This window comes from Piliocolobus tephrosceles, chromosome 21 (assembly GCF_002776525.5).
Source record: "Piliocolobus tephrosceles isolate RC106 chromosome 21, ASM277652v3, whole genome shotgun sequence".
Lineage (NCBI taxonomy): Eukaryota > Metazoa > Chordata > Mammalia > Primates > Cercopithecidae > Piliocolobus > Piliocolobus tephrosceles.
The window spans coordinates 5875610-5894069 of NC_045454.1; the positions used below are offsets into that span (position 1 = coordinate 5875610).

General features: G+C 43.2%; 1 protein-coding gene and 1 pseudogene across 7 annotated transcripts in view; both read right to left on the reverse strand.

Annotated features, from left to right (window-relative positions):
- Positions 1 to 18460, reverse strand: part of LOC111530333 (zinc finger protein 534) — a 40181-nt gene that overhangs the window by 9547 nt on the left and 12174 nt on the right. For 5 of the 7 annotated variants that reach the window (XM_031934794.1, XM_031934795.1, XM_031934796.1 and 2 more), the window contains one exon: positions 18112 to 18460. This exon is cut by the window's right edge and continues 1008 nt beyond it. The exons of the other annotated variants lie outside the window; for them this stretch is intronic. In XM_031934794.1, coding sequence (XP_031790654.1) covers positions 18441 to 18460 — 20 coding nt within the window. In that variant the 3' untranslated portion in view covers positions 18112 to 18440. Of the gene's footprint in view, positions 1 to 18111 lie in introns of those variants that run through there. 7 annotated transcript variants of the gene reach the window in all.
- LOC111530334 lies at positions 10579 to 11622 on the reverse strand (annotated as a pseudogene).

An 18460-nucleotide genomic window follows, 5' to 3' on the forward strand; every position in this document is an offset into this window, starting at 1 on the left:
AACCAGGGAAGCCAACAGTGCAACCTTCAGTCTGTGGTCAAAGGCCCAAGAGATCTCAGGAAGCTGCTGGTTCAAGTCCCAGAGTCCAAAGACTGAAGAACCTATAGTCTGATGTCCAAGGGCAGGAGAAGCTTAAGCAAGCAACCAGCATGGGAAGAAGAAAGAGAGCCAGAAGACTCAGCAAGTGAGGTTATCCCATGTTCTTCCACCTGCTTTGTTCTAACCACACTAGCAGCCAACTGGATGGTGCCCACTCACACTGAGGGTGGGTCTTCGTCTCCTAGTCCACTGACTCAAATAATCTCCTCTATCAACACCCTCACAGACACACCCAGAAACCATACTTTATCAACCATCTAGACACCCTTCAATTCACTCAAGTTGACACCTAATATTAACCATCACATTATTCAGACATCACAAAATGAAGTCTAACTCTTTAGGATAACACTGAATGTTTACTCTTGAAACTCCAGACTTGGTTAGGAGAGACTTCAATTTTCTTCATGGTAATAGCTTATTACATTCCTCTCGTGGCTGCAGGCATAGGTCCCATTGCACAATATGACTGTGGAAAATACTTGTGAAATATTGTTTAGTAAAACTGCCCAAGATATTTTTCATAGCAGTTCAGTGAAAATTATTGTGAAGTGTTTACTACATAATATATTATTATATAATTGTTATATAATAAATATGATTCTACTAGAAGAACATTTTTCCAAAAGCTATGGAAATGTCATTTTTGATTATGGTATTAAGCAAAACATTCTCTGGTTCTTATTCAATTGTAATAAAATTATTTTTTGTTTTTGTATATAATTAAAATTTGTTTTTTTCTTTTCCATAGGTTGCAGTCTACATTCTATGTTTGATGCATTTCTTCCCTTTGTTACTGTAGTGAAAGGTTTAGGGGACACATAAATGAGGCTATTATTTGGAGAAAAAAATATGACATGAGTATGCACATAAGACCATGGCAGGTGTAAACTAGGTTTATTGTAAATATGAAAAAAGAAGGAAATACTTATACTACATTAGAAGCCTTGAAATCACATGAAATGATTCCAACACTTTATTTTTTTTCCAGATGTTTTAGGCATTCTAGTTTTTTTTCTTCTTTTGCCTTTCTACATAATTTTTTGGATAATCTTGTTAGTATCTAAAAAATGCCTTGATAGGAAATGTATTAATATTGTGTATCAATTTGGTTAATTTCACATTGTTTCTATGTTGAGTCTTCCAATAAATTGACATTTTATATGTCTCCATTTGAGTGTTTTTTATTTCTTTCATCAGCACTTTGTAGCTTGTTTTCTTTCTTTCTTTTCTTTTTTTTTTAAAGAGTTGGGGGTCTCACTCTATTTCCCACAGGCTGGAAAACAGTGGTTTGATTATGCTCACTGCAGTCTCAACTGCTGCCCTCAAGTGATCCTCCCACCTCAGCCTCCCAAGCAGGTGGGACTACAGGTTTGTGCCACCATGCTCAGCTAATCTAAATTTTTTTTTTTTTTCTTTTAGGTGGCACTTCGCTCTTGTTGCCCAGACTGGAGCGCAGTGGCACGATCTCGGCTCACCATAACTTCCGCCTCCCAGGTTCAAAAAGTTATTAACAGATATAATCTACAAAGGTAAATTGAGGCATGGTGATTCATACCTGTAATCCCAGTCAGCATTTGGGAGGCTGAGACCAGTGGACTGCTTGAGGTCAAGTCTTCGAGACCAACCAGGCCAACATGGCAAAACCCCATCTCAACTAAAAATACAAAAATCAACTAGGCATGCTGCCATGCACCTATAATCCCAGCTATTTGGGAGGCTGAGGCAGAAGAATCACTTGAACCTGGAAAGCAGAGGTTGCAGTGAGCCAAGATTGTGCTACTGCACTCCAGCCTGGGCAACGGAGTGAGACTCTGTCTCAAAAAAAAAGAAAAAGTAAATTGAGAGAGGGTTGCCTGGGAAAACATGAAATGAGTTCAAGGATAACAACGTGGAACTTCAATAGCCAAGAAGACAGGAAAACTAACGTGCCTATCTACAGATGAATGGATAAAGAAAATGTGGGCCGGGCGCAGTGGCTCAAGCATGTAATCCCGGCACTTTGGGAGGCCGAGATGGGCGGATCACGAGGTCAGGAGATCGAGACCATCCTGGCTAACACGGTGAAACCCCGTCTCTACTAAGATACAAAAAAAAAAAACTAGCCGGGCGAGGTGGCGGGCGCCTGTAGTCCCAGCTACTAGGGAGGCTGAGGCAGGAGAATGGCGTGAACCCGGGAGGCGGAGCTTGCAGTGAGCTGAGATTCCGCCACTGCACTCCAGCCTGGGCGACAGAGCGAGACTCCGTCTCCAAAAAAGAAAATGTGGTATACACATGCAATGGAATGTTGTTCAGCTTTATAAAAGGAGAAAATCCTGTCATATGCTACAACGTGGATGAACCTTGAGGACATTACACTAGGGAAAATAAGACAGTCACAAAAGGACAAATACTGTGTGATTCCACTCACATGGGATACTAAAGTAGTCGAATGCATATAAACACAACATAGAAAGATGAGTTGGCAGAGGCTATAGTAAGGTCAGAAGGGATGTAGTGTATTCTGGGTATACAGTTTCAGTTTTGCAAGATGAAAAATTCCTAGATATGTTGCACAGTAATGTGAATGCACTTAACATTACTGAACTATAATCAGGCAAATAAACTTTACTAACAGACACAGCAAAGACAGGAACATGGTCCAGAAAACCCAATTCTTATTAGCAGATGTGGTGACACAAAGACCTTTCTGACTAGGAATCCACAGCCATTCAAATACAAAAGAAGTATCTGAGTTTTTAATGACTGTCCTGTCAAAAGAGAACCAACATAATTTTGAAAAGAAAAACAAAATGGAGGGGTTTGCCAAATATGTAAGAACCTTTTATAACAAACATCTGTAATTTTACAATGAATCAAATAAAATACTTGTGATATACACAAAAATTCAAATTAAACACAGATGTAAACAAAATTTTAAACAACAAAACTTGATTCCTAAATGAAACTTAGTACTTAATAATCATGCAAGGCCTTCCAAATCAAGATGAAACAAATAAAGGCACAACAAAAATCAGAAGGTATAAAGGAAAGATTTGTCTTACACTTAAAAAATGGATAACCTAAAATAAAAGACATCAGGGCATATGTAAAGAATAAAACCCACAGGAATTAAAACAGATACTAAAATACATGGAAAGAAAATTGAGCAAGGTATGAAAATTCATTTTATATATACATGTCCCCAAAATAATAAAACCTGTGTAGACTGACAATAAATTGAAAAATGAAAATACCCAGGGTTGTCATTTTCCCCAGATTTTCAAAATATATATATAAACATAGTAGCAATTTTTTTTTAAATGAGGGGGAAAATCTCACATGTTCTTGGTGGGAGAGGTACCCTTGCAGCTGGGGATAACAGGAGAACCTTGCAAGATCTAAGAAAATGGGAAATGCCCCATCCTAGAAGAAGTATTACTCAAGTCTTACAATTTTCACCTGAATCTGTCTCACAAGAGTCTCTGCAGGAATAACACAGTCTCCATGGAATGGAGGTACTTAGAATGGTTTAAAGAATCTCTTGCTGTTAAATATTTATTACAAATGGAGCATAAAATCAGGCAGAAAAGATTTCTTCTTCCTAATCTCTTCTTCCAAATTTTATCATGCATTTGTGCACATTAAGACTTCCACGTGCAGCTTCTATAATCCGGTCTACAGAGAGCTGGCAGTGCATCCAGACCTGGTCCTTAAACAATCCCTCAATCCCTGCTGCCCAACAGCAGACACACCATGGGGCCCACACCCTGTCTCCATCCATGTCTGGGTGTAAGCCCTTCCCAATGGAGCCTCTTCACAAATTCCGTATCACTGGTCACTGTGAGATGGAATTTAAGTGACATGAGAGGGACTGAGGGAAGACATGGGTGAGTGTGAGCAAACAGGACAGACAGGATGCTTCAGACTCAGAGAAGACTGACATCTCCAATGCCTGGTGTGTACAGGGAAAACTCTCCTCAAATCGTGTTTTTCCTCTACTCTCACACCACAACAATCATCAACACAGAAGACCTCTGTGACTAAATGTATGTGGGTTATTTACCCACACACCAAGCAGCAGACACTAGCTGGGTATCTTCCAATTTACTTCCAACACTGTCCCTCTGGACACAGTGTCAGATCACATGGGTTGATGGCTCAGTCTCCAAGACTGCCTCCACACACACCAGTCGCAAGTCCAGGCCTTCAGAACTTATGACCATCCAGCTTCAAACTGGGGTTCCCACGACCCCCTTTTTGGGTTCAATTAATATGCTACATTGGCTCACAGAACTCAGGGCAGCACTTACTTACCTTTACCAGTTTATTATAAAGGATACTGCAAAGGATACAGATGAAGAGGCACTTGTGGTAGGGTATGGAGGAAGGGGTGCAGGGCTTCCATGCCCCCACTGGGCTTACCACCAAGCTTCACACACCCAACATCATAACAAAAGACTGTAACAAGGGCTATGGAGGTTATGAGCCAGGAACCGTCAATGGAAACCAATATATATCATAACACCACCTGTGGCATTTCAAAAAGGAAAGAGACACAGAACAATCCACTGAGAATATCACCATACCTGAGTAAGAGCCATTCCTGACTCCTTTTCTTTCCTCTTCCTCCTCTTCTGGGCTTCTTCCTTAGGAGAGATGAAAGAGGCTTTAGAAGCTAATCCTGAAAGAAAAAGAAAGATTTTTAAAAAGGAAGTTAAGCCGGAGTGTTCAAAATATGCTGTTTATTGCTAAAAATCAACACACCGCCTCCCCGTGCCACAACCACACACACAAGAAAGACCTCGCCCTGTGGAAAGATGGCCCTCTGCTGCCCACAGCACCAGGGATGATGCAGACAAGAAAGTCCTACAGGAAGAACAAGTGAGTTTTTGAGCTCTTCAAAGCTTACTACCCTCCTGGAGAAGCCCACATACACATTGCAGCAGTGGGGTGCTGGGCTGGACTGAGCTCCCCTTCAGGGCACAGATATGGCCCTGACCAAACCCCATGCAGAGCACAGCCTTTCCCCTCTCTGTGGATCACAGGCTGGAAGACACAGCACCCTGATGTTCAATGAATACAGATTATAATCATGTGAGACACTGCACTCGAACCTATACACATGGGCATCTCTGGAAAGGAGGCACAAGAGATATATTTGCAAAATGTCTCAGCATTCTAATGTGAAGCCAGGGTTGAGTTAAACTCAGAGGGAGCAAGCCCAGAACAACTCCCACCTTGTGGCTCTGCCCTCCTCTTGGGTCCTTGTTGTCACCAGGATCCAGACAGTGGACAGAAAAGGAGCAGAAAGAAACATCCAAGGCAGGCAATATGTATTGGCCAGAGTTGGTGAGGGTGAGATGGGGAAGGGTCGCATAAACCTCCACTGAGAAAGTGATATCAGAACCCAGACCTAGAAAAGAAAGGATGTTTGTCACCTGCAACTGAGGGGCTAGAGAGTCCTAGGCAGAGGGACAGCCCCGGTGAAGGCCCCGAGACAGGAGCAACCTCGGCTCCAGGAAAAGGAAAGAGGCCTGTGTGGTTGGAGCAGAGGGAGCAAGCTGACACAGGAAGGAGATGAGATCAGAGAGGTCCTGGGGGTGCAGATCAGATAGGGCAGAGGCCTTTAAACATTTTTCTACCTCACCTCAAAAGAATTTTGGAAATGCTAGTTCCTCACCCATTTTAAGCAATCATGTAATTTTTTCTTTATATTATTCATTAAAACACTTTCAAACAAGGAACTATCTCCTAGACTTTAAATATATGCCAATATGTTCACCTAAGCTCCCAGAAGTATGGGGTCACTCTTATCTGAGATGGGCAGGACTGCAGGGGAGTGTACATGGGAGAATTCAGGAAGTCATTAGTGGACACGTAAATATGGAGATGCCTGTTGGATGTCCCAGTAGAGAGTTGAGACAACTGGACACAGAATTCTAGAAATTAGGAGAGAAATCTACAAGGGATGGAGACATAAAGGTGGAGTTTAAAGCCATGAGATGCAATGATAAAGAAAGGCAGTGGCTGGGCACGGTGGCTCAAGCCTGTAATCCCAGCACTTTGGGAGGCCGAGGTGGGTGGATCAGGAGGTCAGGAGTTTGAGACCAGTGTGACCAACATGGAGAATCTGTCTCTACTAAAAATACAAAAGTAGAGGGGTATGGTAGCACATGCCTGTAATCCCAACTACTCGGGAGGTTGAGGCAGAAGAATCGTTTGAACCTGGGAGGTGGAAGTTGCCATGAGCTGAGATCACACCATTGCACACAAGCCTGGGCAACAAGAGCAAAACTCCGTCTCAAAAAAATGGTTGGAGGACTAAGCCATGGGGTCACTCTCACATTCAGAAAACAGTGAGTCAGGACATACCGGCACAGAAAAATGGTAAGAGATGAAGATGACATCAAGAAAATTAAAGAGCAGGAACAGATCCTTCCTGGTCAATACTGAGTAGAAAGCACGGGCTTGAGACAGGTGGGTGAACTTGTTACAAATATCTTCCCATCATTGAGACAGGAAAACAACAAACTGTTTTTATTGCTCTCATGCTCAACACAGAATACTTTGCTTCTGGTTAAGAAAAGGTGTGGCTGGCCGGGCGCGGTGGCTCAAGCCTGTAATCCCAGCACTTTGGGAGGCTGAGACGGGCGGATCACGAGGTCAGAAGATCGAGACCATCCTGGCTAACACGGTGAAACCCCGTCTCTACTAAAAATACAAAAACTAGCCGGGCGAGGTGGCGGGCGCCTGTAGTCCCAGCTACTCCGGAGGCTGAGGCAGGAGAATGGCATAAACCCGGGAGGCAGAGCTTGCAGTGAGCTGAGATCCGGCCACTGCACTCCAGTCCGGGCGACAGAGCGAGACTCCGCCTCAAAAAAAAAAAAAAAAAAGAAAAGGTGTGGTTTTCCCTACACTGACAAGTTCCTTGCAGACTTCCACCTGAGAATCCTAAAATTTAGCTCAACTCTTACACTATCTACAAGGAGATAGTGTCAGATCCCAAAGGTGAAAAGTTCAGTCCCACAAGACTACCCTTCACCTTAGAAGCTGTACATAAGTAGTAGTTGTCACTCTATTTCTGACTGACCAGACAAATATCATGGTTCCCAAATCTCCTGCTGCATTCAATTAATTTTCTAGAACTGCTATTCCATCTGGCTGTTTATCTGCAACCTTTGTAATACCCTTTAAAACAAATGAGTAAATCCAAGTAAAACGTTTCTGAGTTCTGTGAGCTGCTCTGGCAAATTAATAAATACTGAAGATTGGGTCATGGGAATCCTCAATTTATACCCAGTAGCTTAGAAGTTCAGGTTTCAACCTGGGACTTGTAACTGACATCTGAAGTGGAGAAGTCTGGTGGATTGAGCCTTTAATCTGTGGGATCTGATGCTTACTCCAAGTAGAGCTGTCAGAAATGAGGTAAATTATGGGACACGGAGTTGGTGTCTGATAGAGAACTGCTTGTTAGTGGGGAGAAATCCCCACACATTCGGTGATCACAGGTGAAGTATTCTGGGTTCAGTGTTTACTATCGTATTTTCAGAGGAGGAAAGACTAAATAAAGCGTTTTTCCTCTGGACGAGCACATTTTCCAGCGGGTGCAATTTGGAACGCAAAAACACTGAGTGTCAAAAGTCAGGCCCCGTCACCTCCCTTAATGCGGGGTAAGGAATGCGGCGACTGTGAAGGGGAAACCTGGGGAACAGAAGGACCCAGCCCAAGGAGGACAAAGGTTGGGGTGGATTAGGAGAGGGGTGGGGTTTCCAAAACCCCAGGGCCGGGCAGAGGATACGGCGCTGATGCATTCGGACTGCGGGACTGAGCTCCAAGGGACCAGAAGGGCGAGACTTGGAGGACCCAGAGGACATGAATCCTCCTCGTGGGCGAGGGCTTTTACATGATGCGGGACCGAAGGAGTGGTCAGTAAAGGGTAAGCAGGTAAACGGGACAAAAAGCGTCTACGTGGCCTGAAGGCAGAGAACCCAGGGGCAGTACCAGCAGCGTCTGGGCGATTTAACCTCCGAATTTCTTGGCGACGTATTAATTTACCTAGGGTGGAGGGAAAGGCGGGAGGATTTTAAGGTCCCTAGGAACCCCTCCGCCAACACCGAGTACAGAAGCGCTGGAAGCGGATCTAATCTAGAGAAAGGGAAACTCAGCCGATGCTGTAAGACTGTCACCCCAAGCGATCGACTTCCGGATCTTCAGGAAACTGCACTTGCGAGTTCACGCCCCACGATTCACTTCCGGGTTTGCAGGCAACTACCCTCAGCCGGAGCCAGGGATGGGTGAGGCACAGAAGTGAGGGTGGGGCGGGGTGGAGCGGTGAGCGGCGGGGTCTGCGCTTCCTTCTGCCTCTCTGGGCGCGCTTGTTTTCCAGGTTTTTGAACAAAGACCCTGTCGGTGACCAGCAGCCAAGCGGTCTGGGAACTGGGATCTCTATGAGAGGGTCAAAGTAGGGACAGTGATTGGACCTAAGATAGTTCCTGCAATTAAAGTTAATTTTAGTATTTTAATGTAAAAGCCCTGGAATTTTCTGGGACGAGGATACGAACTAGAATGTGAAATGCAAAGTCCTGCGTGGGCGGAACAGGCAAATTGATGCTGGCTCCCACAGAACAGTAGAAATCCTCTCCTTTTCCATTCTCCCTACATTCTGAAGTGTGAGGATCAACCCGGTGCTCAGCTCCTGAGAATTTCCCATGGACAACGCCTTGGGCATGGAGGGCTAAGGCCAGGGATAAATTAGGTCCCCAACTGTTGCTTTTAAAATGGAAAGCTAAAACTTTTAGATGATAGATACAAATGACTCTTAAACTTTTAAACAATAGATATAAATAGCTCTCCCTTATGCCTGTTGCTCTATTCCAAACTTCAGATGAATTAACCTCAAACACCTCTGAGATAAACTTTATTGACATCATAATGTCAATAATTTCTATATGTAGAGTGAATTTCAAATTTACATGTACTCTGAATGTAAATAGAAAAGATGCTTTTTGGCTGAGTGTGTTGGCTCATGGTTCTAATCCTGTAGCAGGAAGAGCCACAGACAAAACTCCTTAGAAACCGGATTAAAAATGAAAGAGGTTTTTATTTGGCTGGGAGCGTCAGCAGACTCACATCTTAAGAGCTGAGCCCCCCAAAAAAGAAATTCCTAGCCCTTTTAAGGGCTTACAACTCTAAGGTGTCCACTTGAAAGGGTCGTGATAGATCAAGTAAGCGTGAGGAATGTGACTGGGGGCTACATACATCAGCGAACAGAACAAAAAGTTTTACAGTGCTTTCTCATATGTCTGAAATTTACAGATAACACAAGTAGTTTTGGTCAGGGGATAACATTAGTATTATTTTAACCACCAGGGCCAGGTGGTGGCGCCAAAGTCATCTAGCTATTTATCTTACTTCTGTTTCTTTGCAACTTTTTGCTTTCTCCCTTTTCTTCTGTCTTATAAACTAGGGAAAAGGGGAGGTGGCAGAGAAGCTGGGAAGGACAACAGGAGAAGTGGTGGCCTCATTCCAATCCTAGCACTTTGGGAGGCTGAGATGGGAGGATCTCTTGAGGCTAAATGTTCAAGACTAGCCTGGGCAACAAAGCGAGTCCCAGTCTCTCTTAAAAATTACACACACGGCTTGGCGCGGCGCCTCACACCTGTAATCCCAGCACTTTGCGAGGCCAAGGCGAGCAGATCACCTGAGGTTGGGAGTTTGAGACCAGCCTGACCAACATGGAGAAATCCTGTGTCTTCTAAAAACACAAAATTAGCTGGGCATTGTGGCGCATGCCTATAATCCCAGTGACTCGGGAGGCTGAGGCAGGAGAATTGCTTGAACCTGGGAGTTGGAGGTTGTGGAGAGCAGAGATCGGGCCATTGCCCTCCAGCCTGGGCAACAAGAGTGAAATTCCATCTCCAAAAAAAATAAAAACCAAAAACACACAAAAAAGCCAAACACACACTTTTTTTTTTTTTTAAGTCGCTGAAGGGGTATCATTTCTTGGGTTAAATAATGCAGAACTTTTTTTTTAATCTGTAATTTACATTTGATTGTTAGGAGACACTGTTTACATCAGCTCACTACAAAGTAGATTTACATACAACTATTGCAGAAAAAGAAAGTTTCTTTGTGATCCAAACACAAATATTTTTTATGATCTTTTCCTTGATCATAAAAAAAATGCAGTACTTAGGCCGGGCGCGGTGGCTCAAGCCTGTAATCCCAGCACTTTGGGAGGCCGAGACGGGCGGATCACGAGGTCAGGAGTTCGAGATCATCCTGGCTAACACGGTGAAACCCCGTCTCTACTAAAAAATACAAAAAGCTAGCCGGGCGAGGTGGCGGGCGCCTGTAGTCCCAGCTACTCGGGAGGCTGAGGCAGGAGAATGGCGGGAACCCGGGAGGCGGAGCTTGCAGTGAGCTGAGATCCGGCCACTGCACTCCAGCCCGGGCGACAGAGCGAGACTCCGTCTAAAAAAAAAAAAAATGCAGTACTTTTAGAAGGTAAAGCTAGTACTTTACAGGAGTGCAAAACACCAAAACACTTTAAGCAAAAACTCCTTGTTTTTAAGAAAAAGGTATGACTTCTCGTTTTCTGTTCTTGGCATAAATTTTAATTCTTTCCAGTAGAACCAAAACCTCCTGAACCCCTTTTGGTGTCATCCAAAGCTTGAACTTCTATTTCTGCACAGAAAATCCGTTCACAAATGAGCTGTGCAATTTGATCACCTTTTTTGACTCCAAACTTTCCTTTGCCAAAATTAAAGACTACAACACCAATATTTCCTCTATAATCTTCATCTGTGACACCAGCTCCTACATCTACAACGTGATTTCCAGCCAAGCTAGACCGTGGAGCTACTCTTCCATAATACCCAGAAGTGCTATCTGAATGTCCGTTTTCACAAGAGCCTTCTCCATAGGTGGTACTGTGTAACCATAGGCACTGTACAGGTCATAGCACGCGTGCCCGAGAGCCAGGCAAAGTGGAGCTGCAAGTCGCCCTCCTCCGCGGGCTGGGCCCGCGTGCTGGGTGAAACGGCGGGTCTTAGCTCCATGGCAGCCTCTGCTTAGGACAGCGGCCGGGGCATCCAGTGCTGCACTGCGTGGATGAGGGGTGGGCCTGGCCCTGAGAGTCCCGCTGCCTCGGCCCCTTGCCCTGAGCCTCACGCGTTTTGCATCTCCAAGCAAAGCAGAGACGGAAGGAAATGCTAGCAGAGCACGGGGCGAGGGCAGAGGGGACTCATTTCCCCCAAAGTTTGGGCTGGTTGGCTCCTGGGCACCTCCGGACGTGCGCCAAGCTGCCACCCTGAAGACGCGCGGGTCCTGGGCCAGAAGTGAAAAATCTCTGAGTAGAAAATTATAAACGGTGATGAAAGAAGTGGAAAGGTTACACAAAAAAGTAAAGACATCTCATCTTCATGGGTGGGAAAAGTTAATATTGTGTATATGATCACACTACCAAACGCAATGTACAGATTCAATATATTCTCTTTCAAAATATCCAAAGACATTATTCACAGAAATAGAAAAAAAAAGAATCCTATGGCTGGGTGTGGTAGCTTATGCCTGTAATTCCAGTACTTTGGGACGCCAAGATGGTGGATCACCTGAGCTCAGGAATTTGAGACCAGCCTGGGTAGCAATGCAAAACCCAACTCTACAAAAAATACAAAAATTAACAGGTGCAGTGGTGTGGTCCTAGCTACTCAGGAGACTGAGGTAGGTGAATCGCTTGAGCCTGGGAGGTAGAGATTGCAGTGAGCTGAAATTGCGCTATGGCATTCCAACCTGGGCAACAGAGAGAGACCACGTCTCAAAAAACAACAACAACAAAAATCCTAAAATTCATAGGGAACTACAGAAGATCCAAAAAAGCCAAAGCAGTTTAAAGCAGAATGAACCAACCTGAAGGATATTACACTACCTGACTTCAAAATATACTAGAAAGTAATGGTATCCAAAACAGCTCGTTACTGGGATAAAAACAGACACATAGACCAACTGAACAGAACAGAGAACAAAGAAATAAACCCACATCTTTGCAGCCAGCTGATTTTTGACAAAGAACATGCATTGGGAAAAACGGCAGTCTCTTCAAAAAATTGTGCTGGAAAACTGGCTATCCATATGCAGAAAAATAAAACTAGACCCCTATTTCTCACCATACACAAAAATAAAATCAGAATGGATTTGACATAAATGGAAGATCTGAAATTATAAAACTGTAAGAAAACAACAGGAAAACTCTTCAGGGCATAAATCTGGGCAAAGATGTCTTAGGTAAGACCTCAAAAACACAGGCAACAAGGGCAAAAATAGACAAATTGGATTATGTCAAACTAAAAAGATTCTTCACAGCACACGTAACAGTCAAGATAGTGAAGAGACAAGTGACAGCATTGGAGAAAATATTTACAATCTATCCTTTTGACAAGGGATTAATAAATGGAATATATAAGAAACTCAAACACCTTGATAGCAATTTTTTTTCTTTTTTTTTGAGACAGAGTCTCACTCTGTAGCCCAGGCTGGAGTGCAGTGGCGCGATCTTGGCTCACTGCAACCTCCCCCCTCCCGGGTTCAAGTTATTCTCATGCCTCAGCCTCCCAAGTAGCCGGGATTACAGGGGTGCACCACCACGCCTGGCTAATTTTTGTATTTTTAGTAGAGACAAGAGTTTCACCACCTTGGCCAGGCTCGGCTTCAACTCCTGACCTCATGATCCACCTGCTTCGGCCTCCCAAAGTGCTGGGATTATACGTGTGACCCACCGCACCTGGCCACAAACAAATTTTTAAAGCCAATTAAAAAACAGAGCGATTACCTGAGAAGACATTTCTCAAAGGGAGACATACAAACAATCCACAAGCCTATGAAAAAATGCTCAACATCACTAATCATCAGGTAAATGCAAATGAAAACCACAGTGAAATATAACTTTACCTCATTTAGAATGGACATCATCAAAAATACAAAAAATAACAAATGCTGGTGAATTACAAAGGAAGAAAATGCTAGTACACTGTTTGGTGGGAATGCAAATTAATATAGCCGTCATGGAAAATAATATGGAGTTTTCTCAATAAACTACAAACAGAACTACCACATGATCCAGCAATCCCACTGCTGGAAAGAGAAATAGAGAGACAGAGCAAGCACGAGCGAGTGCATGATTGAGACAGACAGGCAATGAGGATAGAAATCGGGATATCAAAGTGATATCTGCACACCCATGTTTACTGCAGCACTGTTCTCAATAGCCAAGATATGGGATCAACTTACATTTTCATCATGAACAAATGGATAAAAAAAGTTTATATAGACAATGGGATACAGTTCATCCTTTAAAAAAAAGGAGGCCTAGCAGAAGGCCAACCAGAACAAAAACAGTACATTAAACAACCAAAACTCAGGACCCTTATAGAGTCCATTTCACCCCTCTGCCACCTACACTGGAGCAGGTCCTGGTGTCCACAGCTGAGAGACCCACAGACAGTTCACATCACAGGACTCTGTGCAGACAACCCCCAGTACCAGCCTGGAGCCTGGTAGATCTGCTGCTGGCTAGATCATCCCAATAGGAGATAACAATCACTACAGCTCGGCTCTCAGGAAGCCACATCCCTAGGAAAAGGGGAAGAGTACTACATCAAGAGAACACCCTGTGGGACAATCTGAACAACAGCCTTAAGCCCTAGACCTGCCCTCTGACAGAGCCTACCCAAATGAGAAGGAACCAGAAAGCCAACTCTGGTAATATAACAAAACAAGGGTTTTTAACATCCTCCAAAAAATCATACTAGCTCACCAGCATTGGATACAAACGAAGAATAAATCCCTGATTTACCTGAAAAAGAAATCAGAAGGTCAGTTATTAAGCTAATCAAAGAGGCACTAGAGAAATAAAATGATACAATAAATGAGGAGAGAAATTTCAGTTAAATAGATAGCACAAATAAAAAACAATCAAAACTTCAGGAAACAATGTATGTGCTTACAGAAATGCAACACTCTGGAAAGTCTCAGCAACAGAATCAAACAAGCAGAAGAAAGAATTTCAGAGCTCAAATACAAGGCATTTTTGTTTGTTTGTTTTGAGATGGAGTCTCACTCCATTGCCCAGGCTGGAGTGCAGTGGCGAGATCTCAGCTCACTGCAACCTCCACCTCCCAGGTTCAAGCAATTCTTCTGCCTCAGGCCCCGGAGTAGCTAGGACTACAGGGACTCACTACCATGCCCGGCTAATTTTTGTATTTTTAGTGGAGATGGAGTTTCACCATATTGGCCAGACTGGTCTTGAACTCCTGACCTTGTGGTCTGCCCATCTCAGCCTCCCAAAGTAAGGCGAAGTTTTTGAATTAACGCAATCCAACAAAGACAAAGAAAAAATAGGAAAATATGAACAAAGCCTTGAAGAAGTCTGGGATTATGTTAAAACAATAAAACCTAAGAATAATCGGCATTTCTGAGGAAGATGAGAAATCTAAAAGTTTAGAAAATATATTTAGGGTAATAATTAAGGAAAGCTTTCCCAGTCTTGCTAGAGACCTAGACATCCAAACATAAGAAGCTCAAAGAACACATGGGAAATTCATCCCAAAAAGATAATCACCTAGGCACACTGTCATCAGGTTATCGAAAATTAACAACATTCCCATTCTTTGTGCTCAGACCTAAGAGAAAATGCATGTTTTCTCTTCCATTTCAAAAATAAGACTACTGTTTTCCATCTTTGCTAAACAGGAACTATTGCTATTCAATTGAGGAGGTAATCACCCCTTCCCCTGCATGATTTCTACCATGTAATCAGTACCTAACAACAATTATTCTCTTCCCATAAAAATGTAATGCCTTTAATGGCATGCTCTATTTTATGGCTATTAGAGCACAGAAGCACTACATCCTTGTCAAGAAAAGGGTGGGTGGAAGGCAATAAGCCTGACTGCTTCATGCAGTCATCATTTTATGTTATTCTCTACCCATGTCCATGCTGTCTAAATCAGACAATATTTAATATAAAAAGGCAGTGTTCTTATTCCAGGAAACTGAATAGAAATGATCTTCAGCTAATGAAATCAGCCCTGTCATCCTATTGATTCTTTCAATTGATTGTTTCCCAGAGACCACAGTGAAAGGCTTGTAGGAGGAGGCACATATCAAGATCTCAAATTTTGGGTTCAAAGTTATAAAGTAGCTTTGTGCCAAGACCAGCTCGGTGGTGGAGACCCTAACCCAGCGGTGCTAAAGGACTTAAAGACACTCACCCAGAAATATAGAGTGTGGAGTGGGAAATCAGGGGGCTGACAGCCTTCAGAGCAGAGAACCACGAACAAAGTTTTACCCACATATTTACTGATAGCAAGCCAGTGATAAGCATTGTTTCTATTGATTATAGATTACATAAAAGCATTCCTTATGGGAAACAAAGGGATGGGCTCTGGTTATGTGCAGCAGGAACATGTCAGGAACATGTCCTTAAGGCACAGATGGCACATGCTATTATTTGTGGTTCAGGGACACCTTAAGTAGTTTTCTGCCCTGGGTGGGCCAGATATTCTTTGCCCTCATTCTGGTAAACAACCTTCAGTGTGGGTGTCATGACCATCAAGAACATATCACAGCACTACAGATTTTGTTTATGGCCAGTTTTGGAGCCTGTTTCTGGCCAGACTTGGGGGCCTGTTCCCAACACTTATAGGAAAAAAAGATAAGGATAATTAAATCCTATCAATGTTCTACAGTAATCATCCTTGGATATCCTCAGTATACACAATCCATCTGTATGGTTTTATCCAAGAAGTGTATTTTGATTTCTAGTGATTTGGAAGGCCTCAGGAAAGCCTGGGCCATATACATTTATATTTCTCCTTAGTATGGAATCTCTGATGTTCATTAATGCTAGAGCTCATAATGAGATTTCCATTCACAGTTTGTAAGGACTCTTTCATGAATACATTATCTGATGCTGTCCAAGGTGTGAATTGTGACTAAAACATCTTACCACGTACATTGCATTTGTAAGGTTTCTCTCCGTTATGTGGTGATTTGCATTAGTAAGGTTTCTCTCCATTATGTGGTGATTTGTAAGGTGTGAATTTCAATTGGAGACCTTGCCACATTCATTACAGTTGTAAGGTTTGTCTGCAGTATGGATCATAAGATGGGCAGTAAGGCCTGAACATTATTTAAATGCTTTGCCACATTCACTGAATTTGTAAGGCTTCTCTGCAGTATAAATTCTATGGTGATTGGTTAAGGAATACTTGTGACTGAAGATCTTTCACAATGTTTGTTCGCTGGTTTGTTTCTTTGTTTTTCTAGATAGGGTCTCACTCTGTCACCCAGGCTGGAGTTCAGCACTGCAAACATGACTCACTGCAGCCTCAACCTCCTAGGCTCAAATGATCCTTCTGCCTTAGTCTCCCAAATAGCTGGGAATACAGGCATGTACCAACACACCTGGCTAATTTTTTTATTTGTAGAGGTGGAGTTGTCCTTATGTTACCCAGGTTGGTCTGAGACCAGCCTGGCTAACACGGTGAAAACCTGTCTCTACTAAAAATACAAAAAATTAGCCAGGCATGATGGCATCATGTGCTTGTAGTCCTAGCTACTTGGGAGGTAGAGGCAGGAGAATCGCTTGAACCTAGGAGGTGGAGGTTGCAGTTAGCTGAGATGGCACCACCGCACTCCAGGCTGAGCATCAGAGTGAAACTCTGTTTCCAAAAAAAAAAAAAGACTTCTCTCCACTATGGATTACAAGATGAACAGTAAGACCTGAACACCCTCTAAATACTCTGCCACATTCATTACATTTGTAACGCTTCCTTCCAGTATGAATTTTTTTTTTTTTTTTTTTTTTTGAGATGGAATCACACTGTCACACAGGCTGGAGTGTAGTAGCACATTCTTGGTTCACTGCAACCTCCGTCTCCCGGGTTTATGTGATTCTCCTGCCTCAGCCTCCTGAGTAGCTGGGATTACAGGCACCCACCACCACACCTGACTAATTTTTTAATTTTTAATAGTGATGGCGTTTCAACATGTTGGTCAGGCTGGTCTCAAACTCCTGACTTCAACTGATCCATCCACCTTGGCCTCCCACAGTGCTGGGATTACAGGCATGAGCAACTGCACCCAGCCTCCAGTATGAATTCTTTGATAGGCAAGGTGTGAACTGTGACTTTGACCTTGCCACATTCATTACATTTAAAAGTTATATCTGCAGTATGAATTTTCCAATGTTGTGCCAGGTGTGCATTTTATTTGAAGATGTCACATTCATTTGTAAGGTTTCTCTCCAGTATGGATTCTGTGATAGTTTACAAGTTGTATATTTTAAGTGAAGATCTTGCCACACTTGTTACATGTTTAAGGTCAATCACCAGCGTGAATTCTCTCGATGAGAGGTCAGGGAAAACATGTGCCTGAAGACCTTCATGTATTCTTTACATTTGTAAGGTTTCCTTCCAGTATGGATTAACAGATGGATAGAGAGGCCTGAGAATTCTTTGCCATATTTATTACTTTTGTAAGGCTTCACTAATTTTTTTTTTTTTTTTAGTGTTTTGCTCCTCTTGCCAAGGCTGGAGTGCAATGGTGTGATCTTGGCTCAGCACAACCTCGGCCTCCTGGGTTCAAGCAATTCTACCTCAGCCTCCCAAGTAGCTGGAATCACAGGTGCTTGCCACTTCAGCCAACTAATTTTATATTTTTAGTAGGGACAGGATTTCTCCATGTTGGTCAGGCTGGTCTCGAACTTCTGACCTCAAGTGATCCAGCCCAGCCTCCCAAAGTACTGGGATTAAAGGCATGAGCCACCACACCTGACAGCTTCACTAAAATTTTTTTTTTTTTTAGACGGAGTTTCACTCTGTTGCCTAGGCTGGAGTGCGGTGGCTCACTCGACTCACTGCAGGATCCACCTCCCAGGTTCACACCATTCTCCTGCCTCAGCCTCCCGAGTTGCTGGGACTACAGGCACCTGCCACCACAGCCAGCTAATATATATATATTTGTATTTTTAGTAGAGACAGGGTTTCAACATGTTAGCGAAGATGGTCTTGATCTCCTGACCTCATCATCCACCCACCTTGGACTCCCAAAGTAATGGGAATACAGGCATAAGCCACTGTGCCTTGCCAGCTTCACTAAATTTTTAAGGCTTCTCTCTGGTATGAATTCTCCAATGTTGTACTAGGATTCAATTTTTACTAAAGACCTTGCCACATTCATTACAACTGTATGTCTTCTCTCCAGTATGAATATTTCTATGTCGTGCAAGGTGTGAATTCTGACTGAAGACCTTGCCACATTCATTACAACTATAAGGCTTCTCTCCAGTATGAATTTTCCTATGTCGTGAAAGGTGTGA